Source organism: Equus caballus, chromosome 10, assembly GCF_041296265.1.
Source record: "Equus caballus isolate H_3958 breed thoroughbred chromosome 10, TB-T2T, whole genome shotgun sequence".
NCBI lineage: Eukaryota > Metazoa > Chordata > Mammalia > Perissodactyla > Equidae > Equus > Equus caballus.
This window is the reverse complement of record NC_091693.1, coordinates 25,052,016-25,069,189: the sequence shown is the minus strand read 5'-3', so window position 1 is coordinate 25,069,189 and position 17,174 is coordinate 25,052,016. Positions and strand designations below refer to the sequence as shown.

General features: G+C 60.7%; 2 protein-coding genes across 11 annotated transcripts; one reads left to right on the top strand and one right to left on the bottom strand.

Annotated features, from left to right (window-relative positions):
* Positions 1-123: 123 nt before the first annotated feature.
* Positions 124-1,209, top strand: COX6B2 (cytochrome c oxidase subunit 6B2). Its single transcript, XM_070223437.1, has 4 exons — positions 124-256; positions 371-500; positions 805-905; positions 1,009-1,209. The coding sequence occupies exons 2-4, from the start codon at positions 389-391 to the stop codon at positions 1,060-1,062; spliced, it is 267 nt and encodes an 88-aa protein (XP_070079538.1). The 5' UTR covers positions 124-256; positions 371-388; the 3' UTR covers positions 1,063-1,209.
* Positions 1,210-6,377: 5,168 nt separating this feature from the next.
* On the bottom strand, positions 6,378-14,235 carry KMT5C (lysine methyltransferase 5C). Of its 10 annotated transcripts, none has more exons than XM_023650530.2 (10): positions 14,009-14,231; positions 12,034-12,345; positions 11,709-11,874; positions 11,211-11,320; positions 10,208-10,371; positions 10,092-10,111; positions 9,350-9,391; positions 8,070-8,206; positions 7,786-7,970; positions 6,378-7,574 (listed from the first exon to the last, which is right to left on the bottom strand). In XM_023650530.2, exons 2-10 carry the CDS (start codon positions 12,273-12,275, stop codon positions 7,063-7,065), a joined length of 1,578 nt encoding a protein of 525 aa, XP_023506298.1. In that variant the 5' UTR covers positions 12,276-12,345; positions 14,009-14,231; the 3' UTR covers positions 6,378-7,062. The 10 variants fall into 10 exon arrangements, with proteins under 10 accessions (XP_023506298.1, XP_005596601.2, XP_023506297.2 ...); XM_005596544.4 differs by having other exon boundaries at positions 12,034-12,275; positions 14,009-14,180; XM_023650529.2 differs by having other exon boundaries at positions 12,034-12,275; positions 14,030-14,132.
* Positions 14,236-17,174: the final 2,939 nt, after the last annotated feature.

The window sequence follows — 17,174 nt, the reverse complement described above, 5'->3', positions numbered from 1 at the left end:
TACGTGTGTGCACCGAACCCCGAGGAGGGGCGTCGAGCAGGAGGGGGAAGGCAGGAGGGTGGGGGTGGTCCACACCGACCCCGCCCCGCGACCCAGAGCGTGCCCTGCAGCGCCGCGCTCCCATTGGCTGGGGTTCCGGAGGCCCCAGCCAATCCGGACGGGGGTCGCGATCTTTGTGAGCTGCGACCCCCCAGACCCAGAAGCGAGGGGCGAGGCGCCCCCACTGCCGACCCGGTGCCGCGCTGACGCCAGCCTGGTGCGGGCAGGACGGCTGGGAACGAGGCCGGGTTTGGGGTGGGGGTCAAGAACTGGGTGCGGGTCAGAGCGAGGGGCGCCCCCTCGGCCCACGGAGCCCCCTTCGTCCCCGCAGGAGTTGCCGCTTCCGTGGATGTGGGATATTGATTCCCAGAAGCCCCCCAAGGGGAGATGGTCAACGCCGCCCTTCGACCCGCGCTTCCCCAACCAGAACCAGACCCGCAACTGCTACCAGAACTTCCTGGGTGAGGCCTGGAGGGCCCGGTTAAGGGGAGCAGCGGGGAGACGAGCGGAGGTCGGAAGGGGCGCGCCCCACCTGAGGAGGGAGAGGGTCCTGGATCCGCCGTGGGGGCGGAGACCGTTGGGCCGGGAGGCGGAGCGGGCCACGGTCGAGAGGGGCGGGGCTATAAGGAGGGGCGTGGCTTTCTAAGGAGTAGGCGGGGCCGAGTCGTGGGGCCTTGTAGGGAGGGGCGGGACCGACAGTGGAGGGGCGGGGCCTTATTTGGAGGGGCGGGGCTTGCGGCGCGACCCCGCCCACCCACCCCGCAGATTACCACCGCTGCGTCAAGAATATGAACCGCCGCGGGAAGAGCACGCAGCCCTGCGAGTATTACTTCCGTGTGTTCCACTCGCTGTGCCCCATGAGCTGGGTGAGTGGGCAGGAGGGGGCGCGGGCTGGCCGGGCCGGGCGAGGGTGGAGGGCGCAGCTGAGCCGAGCCGACCCCTCCTCCCTTCCTCCCGCCCCCTCCCCAGGTGCAGCGCTGGACCGAGCAGATCAAGGCGGGGACCTTCGCAGGCAAAATTTGACGGGCTGAACGCGGCTCTTCCGAGGGCTCAGCCCCAGGGACACCCCTCTCCCCCCATCCTCTCGTCTTCCGGAGACCCGGCCCCGGCTACCCACCACCCAGTCCCTAAGCCTCAAATAAATCTGTTGTTGCTGTTGTTTCTTCTTAATGTCTTGCCAGTGAGGCGTGGGGACACGGAGGGGTGGGGGAGGACTGTACTCCATCAGGGCTGGGATGGAGGGAGGACAGATCTCTAGGGTCGGAGCAAGCCCCGCCCTTCCTGCCCCTCCCCAGCCCCTCCAGCAGGCAGCAGCCACCAGCCCAGGGTCCCTTTTGGCTCTCCAGGTCCCAACACTTGCCCACCAGCATGGCTCTAGGATGCTCCTGCTGTCAACGCCACACCTACTTATCACCTAAGTCCTCCCTCCTCCCTTTGGATCCTCTTCCCCTCCTGGACCACCTCCTCAGCCTCCTCCTGGGCTTCCTACCCAGTCCATCCCAAGTCCTGAGGGGTCTTTATCATAACACCCGGTGCTGACCCCATCTCTCTGTCCCCTTTCCTGGCTCTCCACCACTCTCTGTCACTCCCCTGCCCCTGACTCCATTCTCCTCCCAGTACGTCAGTCTCCATCCTGTGACCCCCTCCCAATAGGGTCTTCTGCTCTCCTCGCCTCTGTGCCTCTGTGCTTTCGACAGGCACTCTGTCCACAGCCACAAGCAGCCTTCTCCTCCATTCTCTAATGAAACGGGGCCAGCCCCTCCCCAGACACGTCACTTCAGTTTCTCCGGCCAACCCCTTCCTGACTGTGAGCTCCTCCAGGATGCTCAGAGCTCCCACTGGAATTATTCTTTGCTCCTGCCTCTATCCGGGCGCTGGGCCTGCCCTCAGCCAGGCTCTGAGGCCACAATGCTGAGAGTCCTTCTGATTCCACACGCCCTTCGAAAAGTCACCTCTCCAGCCACGTCCACATCTCCTGGCCCCCCAGGCAGAGGAGTGACCTTGACAGAGTGCAGAGCCCCAGGGGGCTAGCCTGGTCCTGCCCCAGATGGGCATGAGACCTTGGCCTGAGGAGGAGTGCATTCCACTGTTTCTGCCTGAAGCTGTCGGTCTCCTGGGGCAGCCTAGATCCCCAAACTCTGCCGGAAATGGTCTCATGTGGCCCCATTCAACACCGGGGTTCAAAGGTGGCTATTACTAATCATGACAACTTGCTGGGTGACCCTGGACAAGCCCTTGACCTGCGTGCACCTCAGTTTCCTCAGCTATAAATTGACATGGCGCAGAGTCCTGTTATCAGGAGAGGCTGGATGACGGGAGCTGCTGGGTGAGCTCAGGGGAGGACCAGCTCCCTCTTGCTCCACCCAGCCCCTCCATGCTGCCGTCATCACCCCACCAGGGGCACACCCCAGATGTGCCATCTCCCGGGATGGCTGCACCCCGAAACCGTGCTCCCCGGCTCCCTCTCTCAGACCACAACCTGAGAGGCAGGGGGGTGAGTGAGGGCGCGGGGTGTTTTTTCACCCAGACAGACCTGGAAGGTGGTTCACGGGCCTCTCTGGAGCCTGGTCTGTGCACAGGTGCTTCTGCTGCAGGAAGGAAGGAAAGTTGTGGTGGCATGTGGGCAAGGCAGCTCTCTGAGTCACAGAAGGGGGCTGACGGCTATCTCAGCACTTGGTGAGGTCAGCCAGGTAGCGTCCGAGCACAGGGCCCGATACCTGTGCTGCTGCAGCCAGCCCCTTGACCTCACCAGGGCGCCAGTGCCTGGCGTGCACCTTGCCCTGTTGGCCAGCAGTGCCTCTCAGTCTTCTACCTTCTTTCCCTCTTGGGCCGCGATCCTTCCTGCCAACATCCCTTGACCACTTCCAGAACATTCTTACACTCCTGGCCTCCCTTGCGGCCACAACTGCCCTAGGGATGCCTGAGCCAGGGGCTGGGCCAGACCTGCCTCACCTCCAGCAGGCTGGACCAACACCACTGCAAACTCCCTGGCCCCAAAGTCTGGCTTCTTGGCCAGCTTGGCGTGCCAGTGTCCTGAAATTCTCACTGCCAGCCTCACTATCCCGCAGCAGCCTCCCAGGTCAGGAAACTAAGGCTACTCCACTTGTTCTCACCCCTCCCCGCAACCTGCATCCCTGCTCTCCCTCCTTCCTCCCCTCCTTGCGCTCCTCCAGCCCCAGCCCCTCCACCTCAATGCGTCTCTTAGCCTCTTCCCCTTCCTCTGCAGCCCTCCCTCAGAACCAGCTCCTTCCTCCCCGTCTACAGACAGGCTCAGGTGCTTCCAGGTGCTTCCCAGTCAGAATCACAAAACTGCTCCACTGCCCTTCGCCCTTTGCTCCCTGAACCCTGGAGGCACTGCTCTCCCTCTCCTCCCCTCCCCCTCACCATCCCATGGAAGCCACAGCAGACCAGCTCGCTGTCCCTTGGTTCCCAGTGGGTGCAGCTCCAGCCTCCTCTCTCTGGCATCTGCCTCTTTCCCATCCTGAAGATCTCAGAGCCTAGCTGAGCTCTGAGAACGGGTTCGAGTCCTGGCCCTGCAGTTCACCAACCTTGCGGCCCCAAACTCCCTCAGCCCTCTGCACCGTGGTCCTTTCATCTAAAACACAGTGATAATACCTACACTTCACTGGGCTGTGGGGACAAGGATGCTGGGAATTACAAGCTGAACAGTATCCAGGCTGGCTGTTCTCAGGGTGTGTGGGGTCTCGGTCTCTATAAACAATTTGAGAAATTCAGAATCAGTGTAAGGGCCCAATTCTGGTGCCTAATACCGCACTGGACAGTGGGAGTGACCAACGGCCAGCTGCCCTCCTGGATCAGCAGCCCCAGGATGACCGACCCTGTCAACAGGGACCCGGAACTCCTGGAAGCACCTGGTTGACTCTGTGCACAGTGTAAAGGGGTCAGAGAGTGCCCCAAGGGGAGAAATGGGGTCCAGGTTCTGGAGGGCAGCCCTGGCTCTGCTGCTGGCCTAGCCACCACAGAGGAACAGAGACGGCTGTGGGGAAGGTGCGGGAGCAGGGGCTCCCGAGGCTCAGGCCCCGACCCGTGGGCTATAGTGATTTCCTCTTTCTTTCAGCTCCCTCCTTCCTTCGCCTCCCAGCCACCTTCCCTGTTTCCTTGCTCTGGCCCCACATGTATGGGGTTCTCAGGCCCTGCTGACCCTCAGACACACCCCTCTCCTTGAGCCACCAAGGTGAGCTCATGATGCCAAGCCCCACCTGCTGGCCCCAGGTCCTGCCAGCTCACTGGACCCAACACCTTCTCCTTGTACTTCCCTATCGTCTTAGGGCTCCATCTAGCCAGGAGTAGGCCCTACCCCTGCACCAGCCAGGTGACCTGGGGCAGCCACACCTACCTCCTCCGGGGCTGTTGCTAACGGGGGAATCCTTGTAGCATTGTCACGCAGATTAACGCCAGGATGCACATGCAGTTGGTGCCTGCTGTAATTATTGTCCTGGAGGCCTTCCCTCCCTGTCATCCTGTCACTCTGGCCCAGTGGTCTCAACCGGGGGCTGGCTGTGGCCCCCAGGGGGATATGTGGCAATGCCCAGAGACATTTTTGTCACAATCGAGGGGGTGCCCACAATCTGGTGGGCGGAGGCCGGGGAGGCTGCTCCTCTTCCCACAGTGCAGAACCGGCTGGCTCGGGACGGGAGCGGGGCCGGGGGCAGGAGACCATACCCACCGGGTTCTAGTCTTTGTGTTTTGAGTTCCAGACACTTTTGAGAGTTGGACGAAGACCCTAAACCCTCTCCCTGCAGAACGTCATGTGAACGCGCAGTTACTCCACTGAAAACAGGCTTTCAGGAGACTCTTGGACCTCCCAGGTCTATCCAGGCTAAGCATCCTCGCTCTGCTGTCATCTTTGTCTAGAAGCCCTGGTGACAGCAACTGACTCTCAGCTCATTTAGAGGGACGAGTTCTTTAGTGCACGCATGTCACCATCACTTCATTCTCCTCTCACAGCCCACTGACAGGGGTTTTTTTTCTTATTTTCTTTTTCTTATTTTTTTGTTTTTTCTTATTTTTAAAGATTAGCACCTAAGCTAACATCTGTTGCCAATCTTCTTTTTCTTTTCTTCTTGTCCCCAAAGCCCCCCAGTACATAGTTGTGTATTTTAGTTGTGGGTCCTTCTAGTTGAGGCATGTGGGATGCCTCCTCAGCGTGGCCTGATGAGCGGTGCCATGTCCGTGCCCAGGATCCGAACCAGTGAAACCCTGGGCCACCAAAGCGGAGTACACGAACTTAACCACTCGGCCACGGGGTCAGCCCCCTGCCCTCCTTATTTTTAACATTAGAGGAGACCAACGGGGTTCAGTAGGATTTGCAGGGCAGACAGACACATTTTCTCATTGCAGAAAGGAACGAAACAGGCTGAATGTGAACAAAACAAATTCTAAAGTAAAAAACCTTACCTGCTCTGAACGGTCCCCATGCCCATCCCCAGGCTGGCTGTGGAAGTACCTGTTCCTGGGCCATCCCCTGAGCCCACTGGGTCTCCTGTTGCCGCTCCCTGCCTGTTCACTGCCTCTCCTCAGGGCCCCAGGTCCCTCCTGCACAGGGCCTCGCCAAGCCCCCGGGTAACCTTTTCCAAGGCCAGCCAACACGGAGGAGATAAACTGGGGCCTGCAGCCCTCACTGGAGCCTCAGAAGTTTGTGGCCTGACAGCATGAAATGGCCTGGAGGCCTCCATGAATGAGAAAAAATGTCCACGAGACGCTTGGCGAGGCACCTGGTACCAGGAAGCACTCACTGTTAGCGGTTAGCACAATGGGGGCTTGTGGGTTGAGGTGAGAATTAAGAGGCGATGGCAAAATCAAGACACTGAACTGGATCTGAAGAAATTAGAGAAGATTCATCATCCTGGTCTCACAGAACCAGGCCAACTGACACGACACAGATGAGGATGACTTGCCAGACTGGTGCCAGAAAGCCAATGGTACCCGCCACAGCTTGGGCAGCCCCCATGCCTTCCAGGAGCTGTCCTGCCTACCTCTCCCCTCCTGGCTGAGCTGTAGGAGGGACGTCTGACTTCAGAGAAGGGCCATGGAGCCCTGTGTGACCTTGGGCAAGTCACTCTGCTTGCTGGACCTGTCATGTGAAAACCAGGGAGAATCCCCCGCCACACGACAGGACAGGTTGGAAAGCTCGGTGACATGACTCTTGCCTCTGCACTCTGCCATCCTGTCTGTTGCCCCTTTACCTTCCCAAAGCTCTTAGGGCCCAAAGCCTGGGCCGCCTCCCCTGGGTCTGGTCTCCCCAGCAAGGTTGAGGGGCTCAGCCTCCTGACTGACATCCCCTCAAAACATAAATCAAACTGAAAAGCTCCCAAGGGTGCTGCTTATAACAAGGTTTTAATAAAATAAAATAAAAAGTTCAAGTGCTTCCAATCCCCCAACATACCCAGCTCTGGTGTGGGAAGGGGAGGGGCCCCCACACCCCAGTAGCACCAGGGATAGCACCATGAGAAAGATGAGGTCGCACCCGGCCTCCCTGAGACCCACAGGGGTGTCAGGAGGACATGCCCCCGGACACCCCCCACCGCGCCCCCACCTCAGACAGTTGCAGAGCTGACAGCAAATTCACTCCCCTCGTGGGGCAGTCTCTAGGGAATGCCACCCACCAGGTCCACCTCCTCCAAGGCCGGGGCTTCTGGGGAGATGCCATGGGATGGCCCCCACCCCTTATGGCTTTGCTCCCTGGGCAGGAGAAGGTGGGTGGGGAAGGGAACGGCTCCTTCAGTCCTGAGGCTGGGGCTGGGGTGGGAGGGCAGCAATGGCCAGGGCTCCCTGCCAGGTGGGGGCGGCTCAGGGGTCAGCAGTCACCAAGGGTCAGGGGTCAGATCCCTGCAAGTGTCCAAACCAACCCTGCCCCCAGTTCAGAGCTGTGCTGGGGTCACGAGTCAGCTCTCTCCTAGAGGTCCAACAACTCCTTCTGGAGGTGAGTCCCCAGGAGCTCGGGGCCAGGGGGACTAAGAGGAACCCCCACCTCTCCCAGCCCAGACGTCCCTGTCCAGCCCATCATGGCCTGTCACCATTGACATCCAGGTTGATGGAGCCGTGGCTGACCACCAGCCGCAGGCGCTTGGGTGGGGAGAAGGGAGCGAAGGCAAGGGCTTGCTTGGGGATGGGGCCGGAGCCGGGGCTGGGGCCTGGGGTCCTGACAGGGGCGGGGACAGTAGTGGCAGGTGGGGCCGGGGCCATGCGGCTCAGGTCCACGCGCGCCACATAAGGCAGCCCGTAGCGCCGGGCCCAGTGCCAGTCCTGCTGGGGGGCCCAACGGGCACGGGGGCCTTGGCCCAGGGCCACCAGGGCTTCCGCCCGGAGGCAACAGCGGGGGCCGCAGCCTCCCCACCGGTGCAGGGAGACACGGGCAGTGCGGAGAACAGGGGGTGCCAGGGCCCGCCGGGGCTGGGGGCGTCGGCGCCTCCGGGGGCGCACTCGGAGCTGTGGCTGAGGCAGCCACTGGAGCCAGAGGGGCACGGCGTCCAGGCGGGAGCCGCAGGGCTGGGGGCGCAGGGGCTGACAGGCGGCTGTGGAGGAGCAAGGGGATGGCGTCAGCAGGGCCTCTGGAAAGGGGGACAGCTCGTCCTCAGGCCTTCCCTGCCCTCTTTAGTGGGGGACCGATGAAGAGAGCGGTGGTCAAGAAGGAGGCCCCGTGAGGGGGCTCGAGGGTGGGAGCACAGAGAAGGAGATGGGGATGGGGGAGCAGCTGACAGGATGGGGTCCCCGCCCTGTGCTCACCGCAGAAGGGGTCCCGGCGCAGCAGAGACAGGTGGGCGCAGGCGCGTGGGCCCAGCAGGCCCTGCCGGCCACTGCTGTCCAGGCCTTGCTGCAGCCGCCGCTTGGTCTCCCGGAGCTCGTACTTGTCCAGGGGTCGCGGAGGCACAGGCTCCCGGGGCCGCAGTCGGAAAGCTCCTTCGCCTTTCCTGGGGGTGGGAGGGAGACAGGAGGAACGAAGGAATTGGGCAAAGGAGGCATTTCCGGTTCCGGGACCCCAGACCCCTCCTCCCTCTCCCACCCCACACCTCTCGCAGGTGTAGCATTCACAGTGCTCATTCTTTTCACCAAAGAAGCCGTCACCGTAGAAGCAGGTCACCTCGTCCCCTGGCTCGATGTCCCGGAGCACCTTCACGCAGGCTGCATTCCCATCTGCGGGCACAAACTGGAGTCTTGGCAGCTTAGCGCCCTATCCTGGGGGCTGCATGGCTCCACCCCACCTAGCTGGGCATCCCCAGGAAGCGCCATTTGGAGGCAGCCTCCTGCTGTCTGCACAGCACGCACCCCCTGACACCTGCCCACTGGCTGGCTCCCACCCCTCCCCGCAGGACGATGACCTAACCCGACCCTGGCAGGGCGCAGCGACCGCTCCCTCCTGCACTCTAGCTCTGGCTTTTGCAGCCAAGTTCCACCCCCTCTGACACACCCTAATTAGCCCACCCCTCACTCCCTCTACCCTTGGGCCACCTCCCCTGCTTGGAGGCGCCTGTCCACTCAGCAGTCCCAGCCCAGGATCACGGCCCCACGGGCCCCTCACACCTGCCTGCTCCTGCTGCCGCATCTGTCTGGGAGGGGTGTGAACCCCACCCAGCTGGCTGCCCACTCTAGCCTGAGAGACCCTTGGGAGTGGCCCTCACTGCCTGGCCCCCAGACCCCAGGCCAACTGGCCAGCACCTCTCTAGTACGCAGCATCTTGCATCTTTGTCCTCTCCATCCCCAAGACCCTTTTGGGAGCCAGCGCATCTTCACCTCTCACTCATTAGCCGCCAGGTTTCACACCAGCCTCTTTGCGGCCGCCCTGCCTCCTGTCCTGCCCCTTCCTGCCAGCCTCCTGCGCCCCAGCTAACAGGGCCATCTAAAACCCCAGTCCCTGTCATTCACCTGGCGGGACCTTCTGTGGGGCAGACGCGAGCTCCCTCACGGAACCCGAGGCGGAGTCACAGGAGGCGGGAGTCCCGGTGCCTGTCCCGCCTCCTGGCCCTCCAGCCCCTCCAGCGCCACGTGCCCTGTCTGGAATGTCCTCCCATGCCCCTGTTTTCCTACAACACCTAGGAAAATCCTACTCCTCCTTCCACCCCTGGTTCTGGCGTCAGGCCTACGCGGCCTCCCAGTGCTGCACCGCCAGACGACTGGCTCCGGTGCCCTGAGACGGCTGGCACCCGCCCGGTCACAGCCTCTCCCGGAGCCCTGCCTGGCTTCTGACCCACCCAGTGTCTGCGTGCCGGGCCAGACCATGGCCGCACCTGATCCCCCCGAAACCCACGTAAGGGCTCTGCAGAGTCACAGAAACGCCGGTGGCACTGCGTACCTCATCTTCACAACCGCACAGGAGGCAAGTTCTCACCACCTCCTGAGACGAGAAACCAGGGCTGGGGGTGTGGACCCAAACCCAGCACTGACTCCAGGGTCTGAGCTCTGGACCCCCTTGTCACGCCTCAGGGCTCCCACAGAGAGCACCCAAGGCCTTCCCGGGGCTACCTCCCGTCCGGCCCTCAGCTCTCACGCGCTCCATGCTCCACCACACAGAACCAGCGGTGCACCTGCCGGCTCCTCCTCCACCTCGCTCCCTCTGCCTGGAAGCCCCGGCCCCCAGAGCCTCCTATCTGGTCCCCGCCCTCCAGGGCTCTCTCTGGCCGACCCCAGGTGGCATTAATAGGCAGGCTCCTGTCACTCAGCTCCTCTGCCTCCTGCTATCCCAGCTGTGAGGCCAGGGACCCTTTCTGTCTCCCCATCACCACTCCCCACTTGAACTGGCCGAGCCCCCAGCTCAAGTTCAGAGATGCAAGAACACCGCCACCAGGTGGCCACCTGGGTTCCAGTGTGACTCAAGCCAAAGCCCCTTCCTCCACAACCCCCCCCACCCCGCCCCCTACGGCTGCAGGCAAAAACACCCAAAACACCCTCTTCAGCGAAGGGGCAGCCAGGGTGAGAAAGTGCTTTGTCAGGTGTGGAGCCGCGGGACAGTTTCAGGCCATTCACTGACCAGAAGGCCCCTCCCCCAGGCCACCTCATCTCCCATGTGCCCACCCCAGGGGGGCCCCAGGTCTCACCTTGCAGTTGGGTTTGCAGTCTGGAGCCGGCCAGGGCAGGAAAGAGAAGAGACTGGGTGAGTCGGGGGAGAGGGCGGGGCTCCCCTCCCACAGCCCCATCCTGCCGCAGCCCCCACCGTGGTTGATGAAGGCGGCAGGGCCGAGCCACAGCTGGGCGCTGCGCTTGCGGGTCGAGTACATGATGCTGAAGTCGTTCTCGCCGGCCCTCAGCAGCCCCTCGTCGGCCTCCCGCAGCTCCGCGATGCAGCCCACCAGCAGCTCCAGCTTCTCATTCTTCTTCCTGCCAAGGGGCCAGGCCGAGGGTCTGTAAGCAGCACCTTTCCAACCACCTGAGCTGGGGATGGGGCCTCTGGTCCCAAAGGTACCTGGGCCTTCTGTGGGCCAGCACCCGCCACCGCAGTCCACCTCCGAAGTCTCTCTCAAGTCCACCCACCAGTGCCTCTACACCTGGCCAGCGGGCTTCCCTGCTCCAGCGCACGGAAGCAAGCCCTCAGCTCCTCCAGCCCCAACTCCCCCCTGCCCAGGCCTCCTGCAGCCCCGTCCTTGCCCCCTCGCCTCACCAGACCCTCCAGCTCATCCTTCAGATCCTAACTGAGGCCTGGCTCCCGAGAACACTCAAAATCCCCTAGCCAGCTCCTCAAGTGCTGAGCCACTGTCGTCAGCGCCTGTGTGTTCACCTGGCTACCACCTGCCTTCCCGCTACACTGAGGGGCTGGCAGGTCCATCTCATTCACTGTCCTGTCCCGTACCCAGCAGCGCCTGCTCACTGCAGGGGTCAGGTCGGGATGAAGACAAGACTGCAGGGTCAGGGGCACAGGGTCAGTCCTTCCCGGCAGCCCTGGGAACCCTATGGTCACATGGGGGCCTCATCCCCTAGCAGGGCTGCAGTGGGCGAGGGGGGTCTTTGGGGACAGGCCTGGACTCCTTCCTCTCTGCAGGAAACCTCTTGAACATTGGCATCTTCACAGCCTGGACGACACCAGAGGTTTCTCCCCTGTCCCCTCAGTGACCCCGCCCATCTCCTCCAGAAGAGATGGGGGTCTCCTCTCCCAGCAGCCCCTGGCGAGGGGGGCCTCACACCAGGCATGGGGCCCTGGGCTGCGAGTTCCGCCCTCTTACCAAGCTCGGGTAGACACGATCTTGGCTCCATTTTTCTCCATGGAATAGCGGGTACAGGGCAGGATGGTAAAGCCGCTTTCAGGCAGGAAGGCGCGGAGGTAGCGATAGATCTGGGGGAGGTGAGGGGTGGGCGGGGTGAGGAGGTGGGGTGGGGTCGTCCTCCGCCCTTTCTCTCCTGGGTTCTAGTCCTGCTCTGCCACTGACTCGCTGTGTGGTTTCAGGGAACTCACTTCCCCTCTGGGGCCTCAGCCTCCTCATCTGTCAAATGAAGAGGTTGGACTCCATCTCAGAGGGCCCCCCAACTCTCCTCTCCCAGGATTCTCTGAGCCTCGCCTCGGATGGTCCCAACAGCTAGGAAGTCAGGGAGTCCCAGGGGGCTGCGCTGAGGGGCACGGAGCCCAGGGCTCCAGAGTCTCCCCGACAGGGCAGAGGACCCGGGACAGGCCGAGGCAACGGGAGAACACGCGGGCGAGGGCGGGGAAGGAAGGGTGCCCTCACGTGGGTCTTGAGGGCAGCCTCCTGCCGTGGGCCCCGGCTCTGGAAGTAGTGGGCCATCCAGCCTCCCAGCGTCAGGGCCCGGTACGCAGCCTCCAGGTCCCGCTGCCTCAGGAAGGCCTCCAGCGCTGAGCGCAGGTGGTGCTGTCGCCGCAGGGGGGGCACGGGGCTGGGGGAGAGGGCACGCCTGGGTCCCAGGGCCTTGGCCTATTCCCTCTGGGTGCTCCCGGGCCCCTCCCCCACCCCACTCGGAGCTGAGGGGAGCATGGGGCTAAGGGGCGGCGGTGGGAGAAAAGGGATCCCCGGCCCTCCTCACAGGCCGCCTCACCTGACATTCATCTTATGGGTGCGGAAGCCGAGGTAGGGGTCCAGGACGAGGCTGGTGGCCAGGTCGTCGTTCTCACACAGTTCTCTGGCTGTCACTCTGTCGGGCCCCATGCTGCCCCACGGACCATGCTGCCTCTGGCCCAGAGTGGCGGGTGCAAAGCAGGGGCGGAACCCTGGGCAGGTGCTTGCTCTGGGCCACTTATAAGACAAGCGGGACTTTGGCGTGCCCTTCCGTCTCCTCATCTATACATCGGGGAGAACAGCAACACTGACTTCATGGACTCTCAGTGAAGGTGAAACGAAACAAGTACTTCTGACGGGGGGGGGGGGGGGGGGGCAAAGAAATCCAGTCACCATCACTAGTATGTCCCTCTCCTCAAACCGCCCACCCACAGGACCCCCTCACACCCCTACACTACACACATGCACGCACACGCGTGCACGCACACACACGCACACACGCATCCCCACTGGCCCCGGGAAGGCTGATTAACCGGCAGTCTGGGATAACCCTAAAGGCTCAGCCCTGCAGGAGGTGGGAGGCAGGGGGACCCAGCCCCACCTCTGGGCCTCGTCTAGGGAAAAGCGAAGGCTTCCCGCCGCGCCGGGACTGACTGTTCCTCCGCCCACCCACAGTCTCCCGGGCCTCGGCCTCCACCTCCCCCGCAGCAGCCGTCGGGAGTCCCGGAGGCTCTGGGTGAAGCCCCAGGCAGCCTGGAGGCGGGGGGAGGGGAGGGAGAGCGGAGGAGGGTTTCCAGCACCTGCTCCCTCTCCAAGGACTCCGGGCGGGCGACAGGGGGCTTGAGGACAAAGCGGGCGACGGGGGAGAGAAAACGAACGGAATGGAGAGGCAGGACAGATCCATGAAAAGAGGAGAGAGGAGGGGATTGGCAAAACGCAACAGAACAGGATCCCTAACGCTGAGAGCCGAGGGCCTGCAGTGCCTCAGGGAGAGTCGATGGGGGACGGCAAGGAAGGGGGAGCTGAAGACAGGTCAGCAGCTGAAGCCGCTGAGAAAGGGGGTCTAGAAAAGACAGGAAGGCTGGGGACAAATAAAGAGGGGGCACTGCGGGAGGGCACTGGGACAGAGCGGAAGCTGCAGAGGGGCATAGGGGTAAAAACACAACACAGAGACCGCACAGAGGGACCTGGGGCAGGGAGAAGGGCCGGGGAGCTGGCGGGGGAGACACAGAGGGCTGCGGGAAGGCTTGGGGATCCGAGAGGGAGCCCAGGCAGGCTGCATGGAGACCTGGGGTCCACAGAGGGTCCTGAGAAGGTAGAGGGGGGCCTAGGGATCCAAAACAGGGCTTGGAAAAGCAGAGAGGGCAAAAGTCCAGGGGATCCAGGGAGGAGCCCAGGGAGGAAGGCCCGAGGAGAGAGCCTGGGGTCCAGGGAGGGACTGGGTGGCAGTGAGGGTCCAGGGAGGGCAGTGGGGGCAGCAGACAGGGGCCTGGGTGGGCAGTGAGGGTCCCGGGAGGGGATTGGGTCCAGGGTAGGCAGTGGGGGAAGCAGACAGGGGCCTGGGCGGGCAGTGAGGGTCCCGGGAGGGGACTGGGAGAAGCAGGGGCCTGGGTGGGCAGTAAGGGTGCAGGGGACGGGTCTGGGGAGCAGTAGGGGAAGCAGACAGGGGCTTGGGTGGGCATTGAGGGTGCAGGGGAAGGGCCTGCGGTCCGGAGGGAAGTGGGGGGAACGGACAGGGGCCTGGGCGGGCTGTGAGGTCCAGGGAGGGCAGTGGAGAGTCAGAGGGCGAGCTGAGCAAGGCCGGGGAGCGGGGAGGGGCCCGGGTGAAGAAGCGCAGGGAAGGGGCAGGGCGCCGAGAGAGCCTGAGGCTCGCGAAGGGCAGGGAGACGTGGGTGCCTGGACACGAGGAGGGGCCGGGCGGGGGGCAGTAGGGGCTGGGGGCGACCGGGAGCCAACGCGGCGCGGGGCGGGGGCCGAGAGGGGGCTCAGAGTTCGGGCCCCGCGCCGCCCCTCACCCGCTTCTCCTCCTCCTCCACCTCCTCCTCAGGCGCCCGCGCCGCCGCCGCCACCACCTCCCACTGCCTCCTCCGGCTCTCGTCAGACACCGTCGCCACCCCTCCCGTCTGCCCTGCCGGGCCAGCCCCGCCACTGCCACCCCGGCCTCCCATTGGCCAAGGCCGCCGCCACTCCTCAGTTGCTCTGGCGCTCGCGCCACTCCTATTGGCCGAGCTCCATTCTGCCCCTCCCCGTCCACCCCCCGTCTGTGCCCCCACAAAACCCCGCCACGCCCGCGCTGCCGTCATGTGCCGCCAACTGCTGCCAATGGCTCCCACCGCTGTCATTCCTCCGCTGCCATGGAGACGTAGCCCCGCCCACGGTCCGAAGTCAACGCCCTCATTGGCCAAAAGCGCTGTCGCTCCGGGCGAACCTCGAGTTTGGTTCAGGTTATTCAGGTCCAAGGGGAAAGAGGGCGGGCTCCACCGGCTCCAGAGCCCGTATGTGATTGGCTGGCCTTGGAATGGCTCATTCTTCCATTGGCTAAGGTGTACGCCGGTCACCATAGAGTCGCAACCTCTCTACTCTCTTTCTGGTGAAATCTTCAGGTGCCCGAGGGAGAAAGCAGGAACGGACGGGAGGGGGTGCTTGCGCGTGCACCTTCGTCGCCCCCTGCCCTGCAAGGCCTGGAGTTGCCAAGGCGACAAACTTTATTAACAACCCTCCCCTGATACAAAGGGCTCTCTCCCTCCCACCTAGACCTTCTCTTCCACTGAGTACCTCGTTTAATTTTGGGAGTACCTACAAAAACACTGTGGGCGAACGGGTTGGAAAGAGGGAGACTGAGAAGTGGGGGCTTTGGAGAAAGCCCTGACTTATGGGGCGCTCCCATGGGGCACCCCCAATTAGGATCATCCCCCTAATCCTACAGGCAAACATAATTAGCAATTCATCATCATTACGCCCAGAATAATAAGCCCTGCACTTGGAGCAGGCGGTCTTTGTTCTGCTGACTATATATCCTGTGCGCTTGGAACAATGTGTGGCCCGGAGTAGGTGCATCGTTAATATGTTCTAAATGAATGAATGAATGTATGAAGCTGACGGTTTCTGCCTCGCTCTATGACATTGAGGAAGTGGCTTGCCGTCTCTGGGCCTCAGACTGCATTTAAAAAACAAGAACCACGCTTGTCTGTCTCTGAGGGGTCCTGCTTAACACCCTCCTGGGTGTCCTCCATCCATACTTCCAGCCTCCCACCATCTGTTCATACTGTTCCTTCCCCGACTGGGGCTACCTCCAGCTCTGAGACACCCTCGAACCCAGCCCCGGCCCCCCCCCCCCCCATTCCCTAATAAGAATGGCCACAGCTCCAAAGGAGAGAAAAAGCCTCACTCAGAGAAGGGAAGTCAGCAAGTAAAAAGGACTCCATAAAAAGCTTAGCTCTCTGAAAAGTCCTATCAGTATGTCTGAACCTTAAAAGTACAGCCCTTCTACTTGTGGGTGTACACCCTAGAGAAACTCTCACAAGTGTGAACAAAAGGATAAGCACAAAAATGTGCAACAGTAGAGTTTGTAACGGTGAAAAACTGGAAACAGCTTAAATATCCATTACATGATGAATGGATAAGTGGATTGTGGCATATTCATACAGGGAAATACCATGCATCAGTGAAAGAAGATGAACCAGCGCTCCACATATCAACCTAGACAACCCCAAAGCATCATGTTGCTATTTGCAGATGAATGCAGGAAGTTTTAAAACACATAAAACAAGGGTCGTGTGTGGATAGATATTATAAACATATACAAACGTGCATGGGCATCACAAAGGGAGGGGGAACCCCGTGGTGACCCCTGGAGACGGGGTGGAAGGGATGCAACCAGGAAAGCTACATAGAACAATGTTATTTGTAATTTTTTTTTAAGCCCGGAGGTGGAAACCATGAGTTCACTATATTCATTATCTATTCTTTTTCATATTACATAATACAAAAACACTTTTGACCCACCAATTCCAGTTCCAGGGTTTTATTCTGAGGAAATAACTGGACAAGTGTTAAAATATTTATATAGAGAGATGTTTGTCTCCGCATTGTTTAAAAAACAGAAAAATAGGAAAAGCTTTACTGTCCAACAATAGGAGATTGGTTGGATCAATTACAGCATATCCATCAGACAGAATAACCGCAATCCCTAACAGATACTGAGCTCTGAGCACACACCAGTCACTTTGCAAACAGCCCTGTGAGGCAGGGGCTGTTATTACCCCCATTTTACAGATGAGCAAAGCGAGGCTTACAGAGGGGATGTAACTGGTTGTCAGACTCCAGAGCTTGTGCTCTCAACTGCTGGACGACATTGTCCAGATGGGATCTGGCTGGTTCTCAATGTTCAGATGGCATGAGAGACACCTCAGAAAAGGAATGAGGCATTGATACATGCTGCAACATGGATGAACCTTGAAAACATTATGCTCGGTGAAAGGAGCCAGACATAAAAAAGGCACATATGGAATGATTCCATTTCTGTGAAATGTCCAGAATAGGTAAATCTGTAGAGACAGAAAGCAGATTTGGTGATTGCCAGGGGCCTCAGGGGGGTGGAGGGATGAGGGGGTGACTGATAATGGATGTGAGGTTTCCTTTTTTGGATGAAGTTCTGAAACTAGAGAGTAGTGATGGCTGCAAACCGTCGTGCACGTACATCATGTCATTGAATTGCACACTTTAAAATGGTTAAAATGGTCAATTTGACATTATGTGTATTTTACCACTAACAAAAAAAAAGAAAAAAATAAAGAATCACCTCGGGAATGGAGTGAAAATGTAGATTCCAAAGCTTAGCCTCCAAAGAGCCTGGATGAGTATTTAATAATCAGTCATTTTAGGACGTTGCTACCCAAAGTGTGGCCCGTGGACCAGTGACATCAAGCAGGATCGCATGGACACTTGATAGGAATGCGGAATCTCCAGCGTCACCTAGACTGGTGACTGGAATGCTCCGGAACGTTTGAGAAGCATGCCTTAGAAGATGGCTTTGCAGGCGCTTCCTCAGACCACACCTTCACACTCTGGAGGGACATCGTGGGCTTGGTAACTCTGGGCTGGTGCATGGCTTCCGATTCAGCGGAAAAGCTTACTATAAAACAGTAAGTGCAGGACGATCATATTTCGAGAGGAAAGGGT

Bases quoted from the DNA above. Each gene is read 5' to 3' on its own strand.
- KMT5C (XM_023650528.2), bottom strand. From the start codon at position 12,897: ATGGATCTGTCCTGCCTCTCCATTCCGTTCGTTTTCTCTCCCCCGTCG. The intron at 11,321-11,708 runs GTGAGGGCACCC...CACCTCCCCCAG, and splicing joins AGGCTGCCCTCAAGACCCAC to ATCTATCGCTACCTCCGCGC. The intron at 10,372-11,210 runs GTAAGAGGGCGG...GCCCCTTGGCAG, and splicing joins ATCGTGTCTACCCGAGCTTG to GAAGAAGAATGAGAAGCTGG.
- COX6B2 (XM_070223437.1), top strand. From the start codon at position 389: ATGTGGGATATTGATTCCCAGAAGCCCCCCAAGGGGAGATGGTCAACG. The intron at 501-804 runs GTGAGGCCTGGA...CCCACCCCGCAG, and splicing joins CTGCTACCAGAACTTCCTGG to ATTACCACCGCTGCGTCAAG. The intron at 906-1,008 runs GTGAGTGGGCAG...CCCCCTCCCCAG, and splicing joins CGCTGTGCCCCATGAGCTGG to GTGCAGCGCTGGACCGAGCA.